Here is a 13,119-nt window from a genome sequence, read left to right as displayed (position 1 = left end):
AGTCCAGGACCTTGTGCACGAGGAGCATTCTGGGTAGCAAAAGCCAGCATGTGAATGACAGGAACAGCGGGGTGAAGGCACATGGGGAGAAGGAGTGAAGGGAACTTGGCCGCAGGACGGCGAGTGGGGTCCCCTGCCCGGTGCCCAGATGGCCTGGGGGGGGGGGGGAGGATGGGGGGAGTTAAGCAGCTAAGCATGATGCTGGGAGGCAGGCGCTTTAGGAACTTGAAACAAATTCACTGAGAAGGTTATTTGTGTTGTAAATGTGTGGGGGGAAATAGACCTTCCCGAATCATTCCTCTTTATTTAATCATCTGACCATTCTGCATAAATCAGAATGCGACTCCCATCACATCCCCAACGCTCCCAGGTTTGCGGCTTGGGATTGAAGCCAGGGGGTGAAGGGCTCCCTCGGGCAGGGCTGAAGGTGGTTGAGTTTGCCCCGCAGCCCGCATCCACGGCTCCCCTTGGCCACACAGATTCGTAGCTGTGTTCATTAATCCCGAGTCGGGCTTCGAAGCTGTTAGTGTTCGGACCCACCACGCTGTGGGCTTTGAGGAAATTATAATATTTGTCCCAGGCATATTTGCTGCAAGCCGCTTTTTTTCGTTGGCCTTTTCAAGTCTTTGTATTCCTTTGTTTTCATCTGTGGAATCTGAGTTTTATTTAAAATTCCAGATGGTTGACTGTCCTCAATTGAGTGTTTATGCTTTTTTTTTTTTTCCACTTTTTTTTTTTTTTTGGAAGTGACTGTTCTCAGATCAGTGCTATATTTTGCTTTTTTGTGGAGTTTTAAAAATTAACGGTCTATTATATATAAATCTAGTAAAAAAGAGCAGCTGCTGTACCTAATTGTGGGGTGTGAATAATAGACATTCTCACAGCCTAACGATGATCTCTTGCAGTGCGGTAAAACTTTCTTGGAAGCTTTGTCATTGAAATTTTTCTTTAAGTTTGTGGTTGTTTATTTTAGGTTCCCTGTGATTCTTATCTTATCTTAGCTGCCCCTGGTCCCTGGGAGATTTCTAACAGCAACAACAACAAAAATTGGAAGGATGGTTTTTATTTGTATAGATTTTATCTGTATATAGTTTTTAAATTGTTTCTTAATGTTTATTTTGGGGGGGGGGGTGAGAAGCATGAGTGCGGAAGGGGCAGAGAGAAAGGAAGACACAGAATCGGAAGCAGGCTCCAGGCTCTGAGCTGTCAGCACGGGGCTCGAACCCACAAACCATGAGATCATAACCTGAGCCGAAGTAGGACGCTGAGCCGACTGAGCCACCCAGGCGCCCCTTATCTGTATATTTTTAAGGTTCAACCAGAAAGGGGAAAGGAAGTTTAGTTGCCACCTGCCGTACCATCAGGCATTTTTAAAAGTCTGTCATCACCTTGGAAGAGACACAAAAGCATCTTGCCTCCAGCAGAAAGTCAGGAGCATCTCTCTGGGTCTCTAGAGATGGCATTTCCTGTCTTCTCTGGCGATAGGAGAAAGGCGCCGTGGTGACTTCACTCTGTAGCTCCAAAAGACCTATTCTCTTTTTCTAGAGAACAATTCCTCTTTCTTTAGCGCTTGGAGGCACACTTTTTAGATACACAGTTGCTCACTGTCCTGGGAAGAAATGCTTTGCCATTGTTTGCGAAGAAACAACAAACCCATCTGGCAAGCTGGTTTGTTTGTTTACCTTTGTTCCTGTTAACTAGCCTTTCGGACTGAAGGAGGGGACGGAGAGCTGGCCGCAGATGAACCACGGGTAGGTGGCCGTCCGCTCAGGACGGTCCGGAGGGCTCCGGTACCACCCGCCAACTTCCCCAGGGCTCAGCACCACGTCTTTTTGTGTGTGTTGTAGCCACAGATGAGTTTTGGAGGAACGTATCGCCAGGAAAGAAAGATTAGGAGGGAAATCACTGACACCTCGATTTTTCCTTGTGTCACTGGAAACCTTAGGGTCTCAAGTGTAGTTCTCAGATGATTTTTTTTTTTAACGTGTTATTTTGTATTTGAGACAGTTAAAGAGAGAGAGAGAGCACGAGCAGGGGAGGGGCAGAGAGACTGAGACAGAATCCGAAGCAGGCTCCATGCTCCTAGCTGTCAGCGCAGAGCCCGATGCGGGGCTCGAACTCACAACCGTGAGATCACGACCTGAGCCGAAATCGGGAGTCGGAAGCCCCCCAGGCACCCCTGGAATAAATTCATATTTATTATTAGATATTAAATGGAGGGGTGGTAAGAACATTCACTGTATGGGTTTTCAATCAAAATCAGCCCTCATGCTCCCAGAATGTGACTTTTTTTGGAGCAGGGGGCGGCGGGGGGGGACACCTGTTGCCTTCAGAGAAGACTTGCCTTTGATGTTAAAGCCGAGTCAACCTTTCCCGGCAGAGCCTGTCACTTTCCCCGTGTTCTTGTGTGTGCATTTCCTCTCTCCGCCCAGGACGGGCCTCGTGTTTTGGGAGAAACTTTCATGTCGAGAGCATGAACCCAGACTCCAGCTCGGTTCCCTTTCATCCCTGTGTCTGTTAACGAAACCTGAGAAGTGAAGACCCCCCGGGGGGCCCCCCTCTTGGATTCCTAAATTGCTGGATGGAGAAGAGTTGCCTAAAAAGGGAGCTTAAAACCGAGAAGCGTGGCCTCGAAAGAGAGACAAGGAAGGAGTCCCTTATAAAAGAGCCAGAATCTGATTTTGTCTCCTCCTTCCTGTCCTCCCCAGTCCTCAGTCCTCCTTTGTGACTCAGCCGGGCCCTAGGCTCTGACTAGGAGAGATAAACTCAGAGGGGGAGGGTGGGGGGGAGGGGGAGCCTCCGCCATCAGTCTGCTTTCAACCTGCCTTCTGGCCACGACATTCCCCACCTTGTCTGTCAGAACACAGACGGCACATTCAAGCCCACTCATTCCGGGAAGGTTGTTCAGTAGCAGGAAGGGTTACCTGGCTGCGGAGAAGGTTCAGGAAAAGCACTAAGAGCTAGTGCCGAACCCCGGGGGCCAGTCAGGGTGGGGAGCTGCTGCGGTCCCCTCCGTCCCACGGGGCGGGGGTTCCTGACCGGAGCCGTTGCCTCCGTCGAGGACCCAGCCAACCCAGAATTTCTCAGCGAGAGGACCTTCAGATACACCTAAATTCCCCGCCCTCCGATGCACCAGAACATCTGTGGCAAATCTGACAGAACCGGAGGGCCCGGGAGGCCGTGTGCGGTCCATATCCCCGGGTCAGCCGCTGGGGACACAGGGGACAGATCTGGGAAATTCCCACCACATTGACGAAGTCAGTGATGTCACAGCTGAAGGAGATTACAGGATTTAGGAAACGCTGGTGATTTGGGGCCACGAGATAAAAAGGACATCAGTTTCTTAACATTTCTATGTATTTCTGGTCTTTCCTTGGGATCTCGTCTCCTTTGGAGATCTTGTCCAGGCTGTGGCTCTAACCACCCACGTGGTGCTGGTGACGTCCACGCTGATCTTTTTAGCGTTGACCCTTCCCTGAGCTCACACTCGGCCATCCAGCTCCCCGGTAGGCTCTCCACTTGGGGCTGTCTTAGAATGTCAACCTAACAAAGCTAAAACTGTGTGACTCCAGTACCCCCCTCCTAAAGCTCAGACCAGCAATCTTGGAGTCAACCCTGAAACTTCCGTACCTCCACTCACATCTGATCCTGGAGTTTTCCTGACACCTGGGAAGGACACCTAGAGTCTGACCCCCCGCTCACCACCTACGCTGCTGCCCTGTGGTCCAAGTCTCCCGTCTCCCGGGTTGGAGAGAGACCTGGAACCTTCCTTCACAACATGGCGCCTCTATGTGACCCATGGCTCCCCAGCTCATTCAGACCCAAAGCCTACGAGACTCTACACAGGCTGGCCCTTTCTTCTCTGACCCCGTTTCCTGATAGTGCCTGAGGCTTACCCCTGCTCTAGCCCTTTGGGGTCCTTACTGGTCAACACAAGGCACGTACCTGCCACGGGGCCTTGGCAGAGAGCAGGGGGCTGAACTTACTTTTCAATCTAAGAAGATCTAAGTAATGGAAACATTCATCTACACAAATGTTTGCAGGGGCATTATTCCTGTAGCCCCAAACTGGGAAAACCCTAATGTTCATCAACTGTGAATGGAGAAACAAAATCGGTATATGCCCATACAACGGAGTGTCACTGGGCAGTAAAAAAGAGAGAAAGGACCGAGACCCACGTGACAACGTGCATGAACCTGGAAGACATTCTGCCTGGTGAACATTACGTGCTAATGGCAGCCATTGTGCCAGTCACAAAAGACCTCACGGCCTAGGATTCCATTCATAGGAATAAGCCAGAGCAGGCAAATTTATGGAGACGTAAGGTAGAGTAGCGGTTGCCCAGGGCTGGGGGGGGGGGGGGGGGGGGGAGGGGAATGACGTGTTAGACGTTCAGGCTGTCCTTTTGGGGTGATCAAATGTTCTCAGACTGTGGTGATGGTTGCACAATTCTGCGACTGCACCAACGAGCGCCGAGTTGTACAACTCCAGTGGGCGAATCGTGTGCTACGCGAATTCTCAAAGCAGCGGAAAAATAAAGGTCTCCGTGGTCGCTGTCCTAACGAACGTTCCTGCCCTTTTCGCGAGTGTTGCGCGTGGGTCTGAGAACTCGGGATTATCCTGCCTGAAGTTTGAGGGGGAAACTCTGACTGTGTTTTCGTTTCCCCTTTATTTTTGATTTATTTATTTTTTAATGTTTCATTTATTTTTGAGACAGAGCCTGAGCAGGGGAGGCGCAGAGAGAGAGGGGGACACAGAATCCGAAGCGGGCTCCGGGCTCCGAGCCGTCAGCGCAGGGCCCGACGCGGGGCTCGAACTCACAGACCGCGAGATCGTGACTTGAGCCGAAGTCGGACGCTTAACCAGCTGAGCCACCCAGGCGCCCCTCCCCTTTATTTTTTAAGTCTTCCATTTCTTTGGAGTGCGCTAGAGATTCAGTATTTCAATACGGTTTAGGGGGCGCCTGGCTGGCTCAGTAGGCAGAGCACGCGACGCTGGATCCCAGGGTTGTGAGTTCAAGCCCCCCGTTGGGCGTGGAGCCTACTTAAAACAAGAAATTAAATATGATTTGAGTTGATGATTTTTTTTTTCCCTCAGGTGTGACCCTGGGAAAGAGGGGGTGCTAATCACTGTGCGTTTTCTGTTTCCAGTACTTTCACGATGGGCGGAAGGCACAGCAGCACATAGAGATCTGCTGGAAGCAACTCGAATCAGTAAGTGGAGGACAAACGGCCCGAGAAGCGGCTTTAGGTTTCCTAAATGTGAACGCGAGCTCGAAGCGATCAGTAAGCGCGAAACAAAAACGCCCAAGACACGCCTTCAGAGATCTTCCAGTTTGAATTGGATTTGTTTGTAGGCACCCTTAGGGAGACTAGGATGTTGAGTCCCAAGAGCTCACGTAGAGCGTTTTTCTTAAAAAAGAAAAAAAAAAATCACACGCAAAGAAGAACAAAGGGGAGATGGGTGTGGGTGGAAATAAATGCAGCTGTTCGAGTAACTTATTGAAATCGTCACAAATCAGCTCAGAGGCAGGAGAAAGCTCTTTGGGGGATGGAGATGAAGTGTTACCCTCGCGTAGGAATCTCGCGGCTGCATTAACACCTGCTCTCCTGCCACCACTCGCCCCTGCTTTCAGAGTAAAAGGCGATTTGAACGTGACTGCAAAGAGGCGGACAGGGCACAGCAGTACTTTGAGAAGATGGACGCCGACATCAATGTCACCAAAGCAGACGTTGAGAAGGTGAGGTGACAGTGAGAGTCTTTCACTTACTTCCCTTATCTGGGCCTGGAGCCTCTCCTCCCCAGGCTGCCTGTCCCCAAGCTGTCCTTTCCGACGGCACCGCAAAAGGCCACCCACCCTGGGATCAGTGCTTTCCGTTTTGTGTCACCTGTCGTGGGGGCCAGAAGCCCTGACTCTCGGGGCGTCTCCGGTGTGCCGATCGGGGGGCACTTGGCCGAATTGTGTAGTCCCCAGGATGGTGACGCGGAGACTCAGCCTGGGAGCGGCTCGCAGCAGGATGGTTTCCGGAGGTGGTGGCTTTTCCCTTAATGGCTTTTCAAAGAACAAGTCCACCCCTTTAAAAGCCAGAGCGCAGGGCTGCAGAGCCATCTGGAAGAGATCGGCTGCCTCTGATGCTTCCGTTTGGGAGATAAAGGGCCTGGAGGGCCGGCCTGCCTTGCCGTGGATTCATTCCGGTTGTTAGCAGGTTGTAGCTGAGGGCTGGCATCTGGGCGTCCCCGACTTGTGTCGCAGTTAGGAAGGTGATAAAGCTCGCACTGTACCTTCTTGTGGTCTTCTGTGTGTTTTTCCCCTAGAAGCGGAGTTTTCTTTTCCGAAGAGTCATCAATACAGGGTAAACAGCTTAAGGCTGGTAAATGGCTGTATTCATCCCATGACCGCCCAGGGCTGTTTTGGCATCCTCAGCCTGCTGCTCTCGGTGGGGAGAAGCCTGGCATTTTCATAGGTTTCTTTCACTTTTGCCAGATTTCGTGGGGGACGAGTTTAGTTGGAAAATAGCGTGGATGATTTAGTTATTGGTCTAGGTCTGCCAGATGCCTGGCTTAAAGCCTAGGTATTTATCACCCTGCCTTCCTTGAACATTGCCGAAGATATTAAAATACATAGTCTCAATGTCTGCATTTGAGCCTGAGCGTGGATACTTTACCAAAAGATATTAATGTGCTGATAGAGTAACCATAAAGTACCGCAGGTTTGTCATAAATTCCTATTAAATAGCCAGCTCCCCAAACTGTTTAAAATGGGACTCCGTTGAAATCGTTTGGGGGCTAAATGAGGTAGGTCAGTATAGGGGTAGCGTACCTCGCAAAGACATGCCCCTTCTTTATCAAATGTTTTGTTAGCCTAAATGTCAAATCAGAGTGAATTTTACTCATTTAAAGATCTTCTTGAAAGAAAATTACTTTTATGGGGCGCCTGGGCAGCTCAGTGGGTTAAGCGTCCGACTTCGGCTCAGGTCATGATCTCACGGCTCATGAGTTTGAGCCCCCCGTCGGGTTCTGTGCCTACAGCTCAGAGTCCGGATCCTGCTTCCGATTCTGTGTCTCCCTCTCTCTCTGCCCCTCCCCCGCTTGCACTCTGCCTGTCTGTCTCTCTCAAAAATAAAAAACATAAAAAAAATTAATAAAAAAGGAATTTCTCTTACAGCCTTTTCTTAGCATAAAAGCTATCCTTGCTTATTACAAACATACTTGACGGGCGCCTGGGTGGCTCAGTCAGTTAAGCGTCTGACTTCGGCTCAGGTCATGATCTCACGGTCCGTGAGTTCGAGCCCCGCATCGGGCTCTGTGCTGACAGCCTGGAGCCTGCTTCAGGTTCTGTGTCTCCCTCTCTCTCTGTCCCTTCCCCGCTCCCGCTGTGTGTCTGTCTCTCTCAAAAATAAATACAGATAAAAAAAAAAGAAATACAATCTTATTGATGCCTTTGAAGTCTGTCCCTAACTTCTTGCCCCTGATCCTCACCCTAGAGGTGCCCTTTATCCTTAATTCGGTGTTAATCACCTCCTTGCTAATTGTCCCAGCTTTGCCACGGGTGTATGTATCTCCGAAGGGTATATTTATAATTTTGCTTCTTTTTCACCATTATATAAACAAAAATCATACTTTCATTTATTTCCTTCATTCTTGATTGTTTTTTCGTTCGGCGTGATGTTCGTAATTCAAATGGACTGTGTAGAACATCTGACTTTTATAGATTAATTACATTAATGTTAGAGCCAGATGCCTTGCTAAATTCTCTTTGTATTTCTACTTTGGAGTGTGCGTGTGTGTGTGTGTGTGTGTGTGTGTGTGTGTGTGTAGAGACGGGCCTATCACCAGCAAATAATGACAGCTTTATTTCTTTTTCAACCCTTATGCCTTTTATTTATTCTTCTCATCTTGCTCTGTTGGTCATGAACGCCATTATGCTGGTAAAAGCAATTATTGTGGACTTCTTTATCTCGATTCTTGAGTGTGAAGAGAGTACTTCAAATAATTCTCCATTAAGCATGATTTTAATATATACACTTTATCAGGCTAACTGACCTGAGTCAGTGTTCTTATATTGAACCAAATTAGCATTCTTGTGACGAACCCAACTAGGTGATGATGTTTTGGGTTTGTTTTTTTTTTAATACGTTAGCTGAATTGGTTTTGTAAATATTTTACCTAAGAGTTTTGCATCTGTTTCCATTGAAATGGATCTATAATTTTCCTTTCCCGTCCGTCCTAGTTTGCTTTACGAGCATGTTGCCGGTTTGTTTGTTTTTCTATTTTCTGAAATAATCCATGGAAGTTGAAATTAATGTTTCTTGAACGTTTCGTAATACTTCACTGTGGGAAGTCTCTAACTACAGAGTCAATTCCTTCATCGTCTGCTTCCCCTTTGGTCGGTACTGGCAGATTGTGTTTTTCTAGACCTATACCCACTTCATCCTGAATTTTCAAATTTATTGGCTTAAAAAATTTTTTTTATGTTTATTATCGAGAGACAGAGACAGAGCACGAGCGAGGGAGGGGCAGAGAGAGAGGGAGACACAGAATCCGAAGCAGGCTCCAGGCTCCGAGCTGTCAGCACAGAGCCCGACGCGGGGCTGGAACCCGCGAACGGCGAGATCATGACCTGAGCCAAAGTTGGACACTCAACCGACTGAGCCCCAGGCGCCCCTTAAATTTATTGGCTTAAAGTTGCCCATAATATTCTCTCACCTTAGTTTTGCTGCCTGTGCTGTTGTGCCCCCTTATTTACTCCTAAAATTGTTTATTTGTATCTCTGGGGGTTTTTTTTGGAGGACCAGCATTCCAGATCATTTTTATCCGCATTTTCCGAGAACCCGAAATCAATTGTCATGGAGCTTCCTTTGTCTATTTGTAGTTTCTATTTCATCTAGTTTCTTTTTCTTTTTCTTCTTCCTCTTCTGTCAGTGTCTTTGGATTTATTCTCCTCCCCTTCCAGAAATTTCTTTCTTCGGTTGTTTATGTCATTACAGTCTTTCATCTTTTCTTTTTTTTTTCGTTTTTTTAAAATGTGTGTTTATTTGGTTTGTTTGTTTTTATTTTTGTTTTTGAAAGAGAGCACACAAACAAGAAGGGGGCAGAGAGAGAGGGAGACACAGACTCCGAAGCAGGCTCCAGGCTCCAGGCTCCGAGCTGTCAGCACAGAGTCTGATGTGGGGCTCGAACCCATGAACCGTGAGATCATGGCCTCAGAGGAAGCCAGACACTCAACCCACTGAGCCACCCAGGCGCCCCGCTTTTTTTTTTTTTTTTAACAAAATGTTTATTTATTTTTGAGAGGCAGGGGAGGGCTAGAGGACCTGAAGCGGGCTCCAGGCTGACAGCAGAGAGCCCGATGCGGGGGTTCGAACTCACAAACCGTGAGATCATGACCTGAGCCAAAGTCAGACGCTCAACCGACTGAGCCACCCAGGCGCCCCTTTCTTCTTTTCTAATATGACCATTTAAGTAATACATTTCCCATTTACATATGATTTTGTGTGTAACCCACAGATTTTGATATGAAGTATCGTTATTGTTCATTTCCAGATACTTTTCATTTCCTTTACTGTTATTGAATCTCTCCTATGATTTATTTGGAAGCCTATTTTAAAATTTCCCACTGTATGACGTAGTTAAACTTCTCTTCGGTAAATTCAGTACCTTTGATACTGATTTCTATAATTTAATTGCATCATCGTTCTGGAAACTCTGAGTTTGAATCTTTGGTTTATTTGAGACTTGTTTTATGCCCCAACGCATGGTCAGTTTTTATCAGTGTTCTCTAAGTAATTGAAAAGAATATGTATTTTCCATCCCTACCTATTTGCATTAGATCTAACTTGCTGATATGCAAATCCTCCCATCGTGAAGGATTCTTGTTGCCATTGGTTGTATCATTTCTTTGTGGGAGATATGTTACTTCTTTGTGCCTTACTTTTCTTCTCTGTAAAATGGGAACACAGAAGAACAGGATTCATGGGAATACTAACAGTGTTCGTATGTACAAGGGACTCAAAGCCATTTATGGCAGATCATAATGGTGGAAGATTTGTCATTTACTCTTACTTTTTTTTCTTGTGCCGTGAAGTTACCTTAGGAAAAAATAAGTTTTAGGAGCGCCCGGCTGGCTTAGTCAGTAGAGCGTGCCACTCTGACTTGGGGACGGGAGTTTGAGCCCCATGTTGGGCATAGAGATTACTTAAAGAAATTAAATTTGGGCACCTGGGTGGCTCAGTTGGTTAAGCGTCCGACTCTTGGTGTTGGCTCAGATCTTGATCGCACGTCGGTGAGTTAGAGCCCCACGTCAGCTCTGGGCTGACAGCATGGAGCCTGCCTAGGATTCTCTCTCCTCTCTCTCTTCCCCTCCCCTGCCCTCTCTCTCTTTCTCAAAATAAATAAACTTTAAAAAAAAACTAAAAAAAAAAAAGAAATTAAATAAATTAAAAAAAGAAAACCTTTAAAAAATAAATAAATTTTAGAATTGCAGTACCTTCAGTGTGTTTTAAGTTTTCATCCATGTGTGGTGAATTTCTTTCTGCCGTGATGCTTTATGCCTTAAAGTCTGTATTGCCTGATCTATGCTAGCTCTTTTGGTTAGCCATGGGGGGCACGGCGAGATTTCTTTTGAATCCACTCTGATGGTCCTTATCTTTCCCCTGAAGCGTTTGGATTCATGTGTATCATCTCATTTTATTTTCTCTTTGTCTCGCTTTCTCTATGTTCCCTTACCTCTTGCCTTGACCCTCTTTGTTTCTTGCCTTCTTGCGCTTTGAAATTTTTGTTTTTGTTTTATTTTCCTCATTCGATCTTTCCCCTGGGCCATTTTGGAGATCTCCTGTATCCTCTTCCTGTGGTTTTATTGGCTAGCCTAGACACTTGAACAGACATATTCAGCCTGAACTACAAAGTATATCGGAATCTTTAGTGATGTTTTCTCTTTTTTCTTTAAAAAAAATTTTTTTTAATGTTTATTTTTGAAGGAGAGAGAGAGAGACAGAGTGTGAGCAGGGGAGGGGAAGAGAGAGAGGGAGACACAGAATCGGAAGCAGGCTTCAGGCTCCGAGCCGTCAGCACAGAGCCCGACGCGGGGCTCGAACTCACAGACCGCGAGATCGTGACCTGAGCCGAAGTCGGATGCTTAACCGACTGAGCCACCCAGGCGCCCCAGTGATGTTTTCTCACACAACCCTTTAACTAAACCAGCTCCCTTGTTGCCATTTATTTGTGAGTATTTGGGGTTCAATTACACAAGCTGGGCTTTGGTAATTTTATACAGTCCTATAAGTATGCTTTCCACTTTCTTTGTTCACTATTCCTTTTTGTATCGGGGATCTTAATTCCTTCTTAATTCCAAAGGACATCCTTTAGAAGTGCCATTAGCCAAGATTCATTGCAATAAAATCTCAGTGTTCGTTGGATTGGAATGGACTTCACTTCCCTCTCATCTCTGAAAGATGATTTCTCCATGTATACAATCCCAGGGTGATTGTACCTGGAGGAACCTAATTCTGCCATCTCCTGGCTCTCATTTGTGTTGAGAAGTCACAAGGGATGAGAAGTCCGTGTAACTGTTAACCCTTTGAAGATCATGTCTGTTCTTCTTGCTGACTATGGAGATATTTTTGGTCTAAGTTCTTCGCTGACATTTCACTATAACATATCTAGCTGTGAATTTCTTTTCTATCTTGCTTCTGATTCACTGAATTTATTGGCTCCAGATTGGGGTTTTCCCACACATGCCTATCCGTCTTTCTTCTATTTCTTCTGGAACTCTGATGATAAGGCGCAAGTTAAAACTTCTACTTTGTATCCTCTTTGCCTGTGAAAGTGTATTTGCATTTCTCATCTCTGTCCTTCTGTCTCTTCTGTGTCCCATGAATTCCTTCAGATACGACTTTCGTTTCACGAATTCTCTCTTACGCTGTGTCTAGTCTGCGGGTTCTTTAAGTTCTCTAAGTTCAGGTGTTAATTTTACTTTCTAGAAGTTCCTTCAGGGTCTATTTAAAATCTGTAGAGACATTTTGTTATTTTCTGGTGATGTTGTCACACTTTCACATCATATGTTACTTCTTGAGACATAGGAAATGTACCAATTTTATATTCTCTTTTTGATTAATTTCAGCGTCTACTCTTTGCGGGCCTGATGCTTCAGTTTGCTGTTTCTGCTCACTTGCTCACGGTGACTTGTTTCCTTGTGTATTTTTGTGATACAGACATTTCTTCTATAATGCCATAAACACATCACCGCGAACCTTACGTTCTGCAAAAATACTGCTAAAAGCAACAGACAGGGCTTCTGGGGGAAAATAGGCCTGGAAACTGATCTCTCAACAGTGACGAGAACTTGGTACCCAGAGCTCCAACAGAAGAACAACTTTAGTAAAACTAGGCATCTGCACCGAGGATCACAGCCCTTGGTCCTTCGTGATGTAGGTCCTTAAGAGTAGTAGGACCTCCGGAGATATAGTTTTGGGCATCATTCACTTCTTTTTTTTTTTTCTTTTAATGTTTTATTATCCAGAGTTGAGAGAAAGGGAGGCAGAGTGTGAGCAGGGGAGGGGGAGAGAGAGAAAGAGAGGGAGACACAGAATCCAAAGCAGGTTCCAGGCTCTGGGCCGTCAGCACAGAGCCCAACGTGGGGCTCGAACCCACGAACCGTGAGATCGTGACCTGAGCTGAAGTCGGATCTCAACCAACTGAGCCACCCAGGCGCCCCTGGAAGCATTCACTTCTGATGAGATGCCTTTCATCAAACTGAAAAATCTTATCCACCAGATAGCTTTCAGTAGTTATCCATTATTTCCACATAGGCGGCAACATCTTCCCAGTAGATATTAATGTGCTGTGAAAAACTGCACGTAGACTAGCAAGGCTTTTATGTTATCCTCGCATCATTGCCCTGTATTTCAGTCCCATAAAAAGGTATAAATCACAGCAGAAAAACATGGGAGGTGTAGAATAGACTGTTTGATTTTGAATGTGTGTTCCTTGGAATTTTATCCATGGCCTAGCTTTTTTCTTTTCTTTTTTTTTTTTTTTTTTTTAAATTTTCATCCAAATTGGGGCGCCTGGGTGGCTCGGTCAGTTGAGCACCGGACTTCGCCTCAGGTCATGATCTCACGG

General features: G+C 46.4%; 1 protein-coding gene across 11 annotated transcripts in view; it reads left to right on the top strand.

Annotated features, from left to right (window-relative positions):
* The window catches only part of FNBP1 (formin binding protein 1), a 144,691-nt gene that overhangs the window by 76,175 nt on the left and 55,397 nt on the right, over window positions 1-13,119 (top strand). For all 11 annotated transcript variants that reach the window (XM_023242849.2, XM_023242840.2, XM_023242839.2 and 8 more), the window contains 2 exons: window positions 5,151-5,213; window positions 5,636-5,740. In XM_023242849.2, the coding sequence (XP_023098617.2) occupies window positions 5,151-5,213; window positions 5,636-5,740 (168 nt within the window). The remainder of the gene's footprint in view (window positions 1-5,150; window positions 5,214-5,635; window positions 5,741-13,119) is intronic.

The sequence above is a fragment of the Felis catus genome, chromosome D4 (assembly GCF_018350175.1).
Source record: "Felis catus isolate Fca126 chromosome D4, F.catus_Fca126_mat1.0, whole genome shotgun sequence".
NCBI classification, from domain to species: Eukaryota; Metazoa; Chordata; class Mammalia; order Carnivora; family Felidae; genus Felis; species Felis catus.
This window is presented reverse-complemented; position numbering and strand designations above follow the sequence as displayed.